At 40.1% G+C, this 10,986-nt stretch overlaps 1 protein-coding gene across 1 annotated transcript; it reads left to right on the top strand.

The window, feature by feature from the left end:
- Positions 1 to 2,276: 2,276 nt before the first annotated feature.
- LOC132619773 (uncharacterized) lies at positions 2,277 to 2,738 on the top strand. Its single transcript, XM_060334571.1, has one exon. It carries the CDS (start codon positions 2,277 to 2,279, stop codon positions 2,736 to 2,738), a length of 462 nt encoding a protein of 153 aa, XP_060190554.1.
- The last annotated feature ends 8,248 nt before the right edge of the window (positions 2,739 to 10,986 follow it).

Here is a 10,986-nt window from a genome sequence, read left to right as displayed (position 1 = left end):
ACCTGGTCATACGCTGATATACCAGGATTGAAAACTGAAATAGTGGCCCATGTATTGCCAATTAAAGAAGGTTTTGCTCCGGTCAAGCAAAAGACTCAGACATTTAAATTGGACATGAGTATCAGAATTAAGGACGTTGTGGAAAAACAGATCGAATTCGAGATAGTGGAGGTGACATCCTACCCCACTTGGTTGGCCAACATAGTGCCAGTACCCAAGAAGGACGGAAAAATCTGAATCTGTGTGGACTATTGGGTCCTCAACTGGGCCAATCCAAAAGATAACTTTCCCCTTCCGAACATCCACATTCTCATCGATAACTGTGCTAAGCACGAGCTACAGTCATTTTTGGATTGTTTCGCCGGGTACCATCAGATACTCATGAGCGAAGAAGACGCTGAAAAGATAGCTTTCATCACCCCTTGGGGAGTCTATCATTACAGGATAATGCCGTTCAGTCTCAAGAACGCCGACGCCACATATATGAGAGCAATTACTACCCTATTCCATGATATGATACATTGGGAAATCGAAGTATATGTGGACGATGTCATCATAAAGTAAAGAGAAATTTCAGAGCATACCATGCATCTGCCTGTGTTCTTCGACAGGCTTCGCAAGTTCAATCTGAAGCTAAACCCGACAAAGTATGCATTTGGAGTGCCTACGGGTAAACTGTTAGTGTTCATAGTCAGCTGCAGAGGCATTGAATTAGACCCTACGAAGATCAAAGCGATCTAGGAGCCGCCACTTCCCAAAAACAAGAAAGAAGTCATGAGCTTCTTGGGAAGGTTGAACTACATTGGGCGATTCATAAGCTCAGTTGACTGTGATTGTGGAACTAATCCTCAAATTGCTCAAAAAATACGCTCCCACAAACTGGACGGAGGAATGCTAAGAAGCATTTGCCAAAATCAAGAAATACCTCTCCAATCCTCCCGTCTTAGTGCCACCCAGGACAGGGAGCCCACTGCTGCTGTACCTGTCAATATCAGAAAATTCTTTTGGATGTATGCTCGCCCAACATGACGAAGAAGGCAAAAAAGAACATGCCATCTACTACCTGAGCAAGAAGTTCACATCCTGACAGTCGAGGTACACACTCATAGAGAAAACATGTTGTACCTTGGCATGGATTGTCCAAAAGCTAAAGCATTACCTGTCAGTGTTCACCACTAACTTCATATCGAAAATGGATCCACTAAGGTCTATCTGTTGACAGCCAATGTCCGTGGGAAAGTTGGCTAAATGGCAGATGCTACTGAGCGAATTCGATATTGTATACGTAGCACAGAAGGAAATCAAAGAAAAAGCCCTAGCCGACTTACAGGTAGAAAGTCCCGTCGATGATGAACCCGAACCATTACAGACTTTCTTCCCAGACGAGGAGGTGATGGCTATGGAAGAAGAGGTGACCGAACCATACTCAGGATGGAGACTGTTCTTCGATGGAGCAGTCAATTACAAAGGATCAGGCATCGGAGCAGTGTTGATATCAGAAACAGGACAACATTATCCGATGGCCGCAAAACTCAACTTCAGATGTACCAATAACATGGCCAAATATGAGGCATGTATTCTCGGTCTCAGAATGGCATTGGACATGAACATACAAGAGTTACTAGTAGTCGGGGATTCCGACTAAGGAAATTAGGCAACCAAGAATGAAAATATACTGCCATATGTTAATATGGTACAAAAGTTGTGTAGGAGATTTAAAAGCATCGACTTCAGGCTTACTCTAAGGGCTCAGAATGAGTTCGCTGACGCTTTGGCTACAATATCCTTTATGATTTAGCATCCCAAGAGTACCCATATTGATCCGTTAGAGATCATGCTGAAAGAAGAATAGGCTCACAACGCCCATGTTGAGGCCGAGCCGGATAGCAAGCCATGGTACGCCGATATCAAAACGTACCTGGAGAAAAGAGAATATCCTCCGAAAAGCACAAAAAATCAAAAGAAAACCATCAGGAGGCTAGCTAATGGATTATTTTTAAATAAAGAAGTGCTATAAAAAAAGAACACCCGACCTCGGTTTGCTCAGGTGTGTGGATGCCGAAGAGGCCACAAAACTGCTGAAGGAAGTACTTGCGGGGGCATGCGGGCCCCTTATGAATGGTTTCATCCTGGCCAAAAATATTTTGAGGACAGGGTACTACTGGATGACCATGGAACACGATTCCTACAAATTTGTGCAAAAATGCCAGATCCACGGAGACTTGATCAAGGTCCCTCCGACAGAACTACATGCAATGAGCTCACCCTAGCCATTCATGGCATGGGGAATGGATGTCATCGGGCCCATTGAGCCATCAGCTTCCAATGGATATCGCTTCATCTTGGTTGCCATTGATTACTTCACCAAATGGGTGGAAGCAACTTCCCACAAGTCGGTAACCACTAAAGTCGTGGCTAATTTTGTTAAGAACAATCTCATATGGCGCTTCGGTGTTCCCGAGTCCATCATCACAAACAATGGAGCCAATTTAAATAGCCATCTGATGAAAGACATCTACGAGCAATTCAAGATAACTCACAGGAACTCTGCTGCTTACCGACCACAGATGAACGGTGCTGTAGAAGTTGCCAACAAGAATCTCAAGAGGATCCTACGAAAGATGATTGACAACTACAAGAATTTGCATAAACAGTTGTCGTATGCTTTGTCAGGGTATAGAACGACCACCCGAACGTCTACTGGGGCAACTCCATATCTCCTTGTCAATGGTACATAAGCGGTCATACCTGCGGAAGTGGAAATCCCATCATTAAGGATAATCCAAGAAGCCGAGCTGAACGATGCAGAATGGGTCAGAAACCGCTATGAGCAGCTGGCCATGATCGACGAAAAAGGAATGGTGGCAGTGTTCCACGGACAGCCATACATACAGAGAATGTCCTGAGCTTTCAACAAATGTGTCAGAGCCCGACTTTTCCAAATTGGGCAACTCTTACTCAAGCGAGTCTTCCCTCACCAAGAAGAATACAAAGGAAAATTTGTGCTGAACTGGCAAGGACCATACATGGTCAAGAAAATACTCTAAGGAGGAGCCATGTTCCTAGCCGAGATGGACGGACAAGAATGGCCCAAAGCTATCAATGCAGTCACACTCAAGAGATAGTACATTTAGTACTCCATTTCCTTGTAATCACGTTATCATTCCCTGTAATCGTATCTTTTGATTATAATCGTACTTTTGCAATAGAATAGGGAAAAACAATCATCTATGCAATGAACTACGCAATGACCTGACTTCCCCACAGTGGAATACGTAGGCCGTCCACGTCAGACCCAGTTGCATTATTAGTAAAAACCAAAACTCAATTACTTTATTTCGAACTACATTCGACCTGAATTCCTGCTGCGACGGGATATGTAGGCGCTTTCGAGCTCGATCGTCATAAAAGAATAAACCCAAAAAAGCCCTTAGGAAACCTCAGAGACATGAAGTCGGGGGAAATCGATAGAGTTAAAATATGAGGATTAGCGCAAGACTCGGCCAACCCTACACTGGGGTAGAATTTTTGAGGAAACCTCAAAAATTCCTATCAGAAGCAATCAACAAAGGAGATGATGAACCTAGAGCGTAGACTGGGGCAGAATTTTTGAGGGAAGTATAACGAGACAGTACAAAGGATAATTAAATCAAGACCTGAAACTGGGGCAGAATTTTTGAGAAGATCTCAAAAATTTCGCCAGTTCAGGGGGGCTCAGTAACGAGACCTGCCGGAAGATGAGAAGACCTCGTTCGAAGAAAACACATGTCATGACATTTAAAATAAATAACGAAAATTTTTCAAAGAAAGAACAACGCATTTTTACTTTACTTTATATTTTCAAAATTAGTGTAAAGTCGCGCTAAAACCATCTCTCGAACAGCCAACCCCGAGAAAATTCAAAGGAGCATAAAAAAGGGACACTAGACGGAAGAACGATGAAGCTAGTTGGCCTTTTAGGAAACTAACAATTTTTCTGTGGATACTGGTTTTGAAACAGGGAGACGAACACATCATCAACCGGCTTACAAATCACAGAGGCGAAGGGCAAGCTCCACCGGACGTTAGATGACTAAAATGGTCATATAAGGGATGAATGACGAGAATATGCCCGACTGAAGAGTTGCACAGAGAATGACAAAATAGCACATCTGACCACGAGGGTCACATAAGTAGAACGAGATGACATCCGACCACAAGGGTCACAAGAGGAATAGGAAGAACACATTCAACCAGAAGAGTCATGAAACGAATGAATAAAGACATATTTAACCAAAAGGGTCATACAAAGAATGAATGATAAAGACATATTCGACCAAAAGGGTCATACAAAGAATGAATGATAAAGACACATCCGACTAAAGGGTCATACAAAGAATGAACGACAAGGACATATCTGACCAAAAGGGTCATACCAAATGAGCATAAAGACATATCCGACTAAAGGGTCATACAAAGAATGAACGACAAGGACATATCTGACCAAAAGGGTCACAACAAATGAGCATAAAGACATATCCGACCGCAAGTGTTATATCCCGTATTTTTATACGTCGATTTATTCGCAAGAGAATCGACTCAAGTTAAAGACGAGATCATTTTCGGACACGAAATAGAAATCTTTAATTTTCAATTTTAACTAAAACATAAATTGTTTATAATTTTTTTGTAGTGTAAAAGAAAAATATTATTGGAGATTAGGGATTAATTAATTGTGATTAGATTACTAAGTAAGAATTAGTGATTAATTAAATTAATTAAGATTAATTACTAAGTGGGCCCCACCCGAAATTAAAAAAAAAAAGAAAAATAAAACAAAAATCCAAAAAAGTGGATTTGTGACTCACCAAGGAGGGGGACACGTGTCCTCCTAGGGGCGATCCTATATATATGAGATAAGATGAACATAGTACATCTTTTTCATCCATTTTCAAAAAAACTCAAGGAAAAAAAAGGGGAGATCAACCATGGCTGCTCTCGGCCAGCCATGGTGGTGAGGAAAAAAATTAATCTTGGAATATTTTGATTAATTTCAAGTGCAATACAAATCCAAGGAGGTGATAGCAACATTTAATTTTAAGTTGGAGAAGAAGAAATTGCAAAATCGAAACAATTGAGCGTACAAATTTCTCCGAGGAAATTGTGGAAAGATTTTCCTATTTTATGGTGTAGTTGTGTTAATAATGTTGTAATGTAATTGTTAAAATTGAATTGGATGAAATCGGAAGTAAGAAAATACATGAAATTGTTATTATGTGAAATCGTGAGTTGAAATGGATTTAGAATTATTATGGGCTGAGTTGTGAGAATTTTATATATATATCTCTGTTGTTGGTATTTCTGTGTTAACAGGAGAATTATTGGAAATTCGGGTTAGACGAATATATAGGGGAAATGCTGCCCGATTTTTGTTAAGTCCTTAAATAATGAAAAACCCTAAACGAGAAGTATAAGTTAAAGAATAAGTTCTATAAGCGGCGGCCTACGGATTTACGAACTAGAAAGTATAGTTTCTAACGATAACGTTACTCTTATATTAAATAGGCTAAAAGAGCAACGAAGTGAACGGGTTTGCGAATAGTCGTTAACAGGTATGTAAAGCTGTCCCTTCTTTCTTTTGGCATGTCTTAGGTCTAAGCGATGAATGATATGAACCTTGGGGTAATTATATTCATAAGATTTGGGTGTGATTTATGATTCTTATTCACTTCTTGATGTTAGAACTCTTAAGTGATTGAGCTTCTCTCTTCAGTTTTCTGTACGTTGGATAATAGTCGATGTATATCAGTTCCTATTCTTAGGAACTCTATGATAACTAATGTCCAGACTTCTATAAGATGTTTCATACTATATTGACATATGACTATATTTCCTACAGCTCTTTGATATAATTTATATGACATCCGAGGGATGTTTGATGTGTTTCTGAGTGGCATTCAAAAGGTATTTGATATGATTACTGTCTTGATTTTCAAATGATAGTTTGTGCTGATTATTCCATTGAGTCTTTGATATACTCTGATACGTATATATGATGCCAGAAGTTCTATTCTGATATAATCCACAGTGACATCCGAAAGGTATTTGGTATGACTATCGTCCTGATTTTCAAATGACAGTTCGTTTTGGTTATTCCATTGAGTCTTTGAAAATGTTTTAATTTGCATATGGTTGCTCACTACTCCACTCGTGCGTGTCTCAATATGTCTTTCACTGAGTCCCAGGCCAGGATATGTTATCGTGCACAGTTCCACTGCATTGTTCACCGGGTCCCTTACTAAAGGGCCGGAATATGATATACATATGATGGAGTTATGATGTGTTATGCTGTGTTATGGGGTTATGCTGTGTTTATGGAGTTATGCCGTGTTATGGGGTTATGCTGTGTTTATGATGTTATGTTGTGTTTATGGAGTTATGCTGTGCTTATGGTGTTATGCTGTGTTATGGCGCCAAAGACGAGGTGGCGACCATGTTTACTGGGTCCCATAATGGGCCTGATATGTTATATGATATTGACATGCATGATTTATGTTTCAAAGGGCAAGTGCTTGGTATTCTGGACATTGTACTTGTTTTCTGTACACCTTATTTCAGTTATGATCCCTTTTTTACTGTATTTCATGTTTTATATACTCAATACATATTCCGTACCGACCCCCTTTCTTCGCGGGGGGGGGGGGGGGGGGGGGGGGGGCTGCGTTTCATGCCCGCAGGTGCAGATACTCGCTTCGGTGATCCGCCAGCTTAGGATTCCCCTTCTGGTGTCTTGGAGATCTCCGTTGTTCCGGAGCCTAGATCTTGGTACAAACCTTCTGATGTATATATATATATATATGTATGTTTGTCTAGGGGTACGACAGGGCCCTGTCCCGTCATATTTCACTGTTGAAACTCTTAGAGGTTTGTAGACATGTATGTGGGTTGTGTTCAGATTTGATCAGTTGTGTCTATATGATTATTGTGGATGCTCTGTCGTTGTAGTAGCCTTGCCGACTTGCACATATTATCGTCTCGTGAGCGGAAGCCTTGTCGGCTTACGTAATATACTGATATGTAGTGGCAGCCTTGTCGGCTTGCGTAGTATAATGATATATACAGTGGCAGACTCGTCGGCTCGTGTATGTTATTACGATGTGATTGATCGGGGACCTATAGTATCAGTCCGATTAACTCCGACAGGTACATATGGGTGTCCAGCTCGGGCACTAGTCATGACCCACGGGGCGGGGTCGTGACAGCAAGGGTCACAACCAATTGAACAGACGAAAGAAATATTATCCAGCTGTAAGGGCCATATCTGTTATCTGCAGGCCAAAAGGGCCATTATTTCATCTAAATTCCTTTTATTTAAATTTTTTCATTCAAGTTGCCAAAAGGGCCATTATTTAAATTCCTTTCATTTAAGTTGCCAAAACGACTATTCATTCAAACAGCCAAAAAAGGCCATTCTTTAAATTGCTTTCAATTATTTCATTGAAGTTTCCAAAAGGGCCATTCATTCAAACAGCCAAAAGGGCCATCATTCAGACAACCAAAAAGGCCATTCATTCAAACAGCCAAAAGGGTCATTCATACAATCACGTGATATATCTGCAATGCTGTCAAAATTCAAGAAACAAGTGCATAACCGCCAGAAAGGAGTCGGCTTGCTGAACCAGATCTGGACAGATTGCGGAGCAAATGTGGAACTTTGTCTTACGCAGTCGGTCAAGATAGGGTGCCCATGAGAGTCATGCTCTCTGGCCAGGATTTGGAAGTCATCCGATATATCTCGGACTCTGCCACAATTTTATTAGATATTTGCTTTCTTTACTAAAAACGGCGACCGGTCGGATACACACCAGGAAATCTGAAGGTATTCCCACATAAGGGATATACTCTTCTCCAGTGAGTCGAACTACATGTGACATGATTCCTAGAAACTAGAGATATGTAGGCAGGCTCAAAACCTAAGAGTCAGTCATATTCTAACAGTTGTCCAGAGAAACCCTGGTCACTACACCGGGACTCTCAGGACTTTCCCTTCAAATCACTTAAAGTCTTTAGTTTAGTCGAACTATAAGTGGCCTAAATTCTCATACAACCCGAGATATGTAGGAAATGCAGAAACCAGGGCCCGACCACGTATGTGGAAATTGCATGAAAATGAAGGGTAGAATGAGTCGGGTCAGTCAAAAGTTAGGGTTAGTCAAATTTCGTAGCTCAAGGATAGTCTCGCCATCCTCGAATACCGAAGGGGCAGTTGTTGACACCTAATATTTGACCTCCCATAATTTATTTTAATTACTCAGAATCCTTAGCTGACAAACAAAATGAATCAGGCATTTTAAAGGGTCAAAATGATTTTATAAATTTGTCTAGGTCAATATCTTACTCCTTTTAATTAATAAAATAATTTCTGTGATGCTATAAATTATTTAAGAATTAATTGGTACATTTATGACATCTTTATGAAATATTTATATTTTTGTTGAATAATTATTTATTTAATTAGTTAAATTGTCAAAAGTCAATCCAAGACATTTGAGTAATTAAAGAATTGACCATTTACCCCTCAATCTCTAATTTTGTGTGTTTGCATAATCTGTTGAAATTAATAAATTGTGTTTAGTACTTAATTAGGTTAATTAATGACTAGAGGGTCATTATATTATTGCAGACTCAAAGTTACGTAAAACAAGCTCTCTTCTCTCTCCTATTCCCATGCAAACCCTAACCCTATTCTAAACTTTCATGGCGACGCCGGCCATTGAGGTGGCTGACCAGACTTTGGCAATCTCCTCTACACTACAATTCCCTCCTTTGACCATCCCTTCTTCATCCACGAACCCTCGCATGGAAGCATCTTTCTTTATAAACCCTACAGACCCTAAGAACCCTAACCCTAACAGCCATGAAAACCATGCAGAAACGATGACAATAACTAAGAACTTTGCAACAATAGTGAATAAAGATGGTAATGACACCATGCAAACGATGGAAAATGCCATTGATCACATTTCAATCAAATCAGTCGAGATAGTTGAAGGAGAACACGTAGTGGAGTGGACAGAAGCAGAAGTTGATCGTATGAACATAATCAAGAAGCTCCAATATGCTGTAGTTGGTAAGTTCTCATATGGCTGGCTGGAAATTGAAGAATTGAGAACTCAGATCCCATTGCAGTGTGGGATTAAAGGAGATTGTCGTATTGGAATATTTAGAAATAGACATATTCTTATGAGGTTTGAAAGGTTTGAAGATGTCACGACCCGACTAGGGGCCGCGACGGGTACCCGGGGCTAACCACCGAGCACCGCTCATTCTATTACTCATTATACTCATTCAACGTTCCTTTATCAATTTCATACTCAAATTATAAGAAAAATCATCTTTCATTTCAAAACATAATACTTTATATACATAGGACTTTAGGCTATCAAAATAATATATATATACATATACATAATGGCAACCTTGTGAGACCACATAACCCACACTGCGTATCTACGAGCCTCTACTGGAGTGCTAGACATAAGGACGGGATAAGACCCCGTCATGCCCAAAATACATATACATTAATATACACAAAAGAAACGTCATAAGCACCTCCGGAACAAAGGAGTGCTTTCAGTCAGCTAACAGCTCCTACGAGTCTGGATCAAGCTCACCTCCCTGTCTACCTGTGGGCATGAACACATCGTCTAAAGGAAACGGACGTCAGTACGAATATTGTACTGAGTATGTAAGACAAGAATGAAATAAATATAATAGAGGGATCATGAGCCATAAGAGAAAGATATAACCTGCATGAGTGTCATAGGCAAATACATTTCTTACATATATCACATTTTACATAATCATGGTACATACGTCATCACATCACATACATCATCACATCGTAATCCTCATCGTTAACTTGCGTCCGGGTAACTATCATATGCCGCCCACTAGTGGTGATCATGCCCGGCCCGCGAGGCTCGGTGTAAACATAGCATCCTGCCTTAGTAGTGACATGCCCGGCCATCTAGGCTCGGTAGAATCATATGCAGCCCACCATAGCGGTGACATGCCCGGCCATATTGGCGCAGTGGAATCATATCGTCATATAGTCAATCATAACCCATCATTATTACACAACTCATGAACGTATCACAATCTGATCATAGCTTGGCATTGTCATACATAACATAGTCATATTATAAGCTAGCATTATTGATCATCTTATAAACATATCATGACTTAGCATCATTTCACATTTATCATTAGGAGAATACATTAGGCTTTGAAGGCAACTATGGCTATGTCGGGGTGACGTAAGGTCGTGAACCCCCGATTATAGTATGAGCATTTATGAGTATTCTGCCTCACCTTGAAGGAAATAGTATATAAGGTGAGTGTTAACAATAACGACATCGTTAACATAATAGGAGCATCATACATGAACTCTAGGATCTCTGTGCTTTAACTCATCATCATCATTATCGTGCTCGTATGTAGAGTAGTATATTTAAGGACTCATAAGCTTCATCATGTAGGGGGATTATAGAAAACTTGAAGGATTCATGCCTTTGAAGGAAGGGATTAGTCTTACATACCTTTGTCGTTTAACTAGTCTATCACTTGCTTGTTCTCCTTTAATGCCCACGTTCTACCTTCAAGAGAATTCGTATCGACATTAGCTAACAATTATAAGAACGGACTCACTAACGCTAGAGGAAATTGGGCAGCATTTCCTTTGTTTATACTACTTTTCCCATGTTCTATATCAGCTCCCAAACATTCACAATATTGCAAACAACAACCATCATTTGTATACATTTACCACAATCCACCAATTTTCTTCAATTTCTTCACAATTATGGTTATCACCCCCTATCGCGTTTTCTCACATATAATACCTATTCCATGGAATAAATTTCATTTATAACGTATTCACAATCACAACGTACCAACATCCATGATTCATCCCAACCACTATTCAAAAATGACACTATTCACTCA

Source organism: Lycium barbarum, chromosome 11 (genome assembly GCF_019175385.1).
Source record: "Lycium barbarum isolate Lr01 chromosome 11, ASM1917538v2, whole genome shotgun sequence".
Classification (NCBI taxonomy): domain Eukaryota; kingdom Viridiplantae; phylum Streptophyta; class Magnoliopsida; order Solanales; family Solanaceae; genus Lycium; species Lycium barbarum.
Note: the sequence above shows the minus strand (reverse complement) of the source record. Positions and strands in the feature narration are given on the sequence as shown.

Excerpts from the sequence above, each read along its gene's own strand:
- LOC132619773 (XM_060334571.1), top strand. The coding sequence starts at position 2,277 with ATGGCATGGGGAATGGATGTCATCGGGCCCATTGAGCCATCAGCTTCC.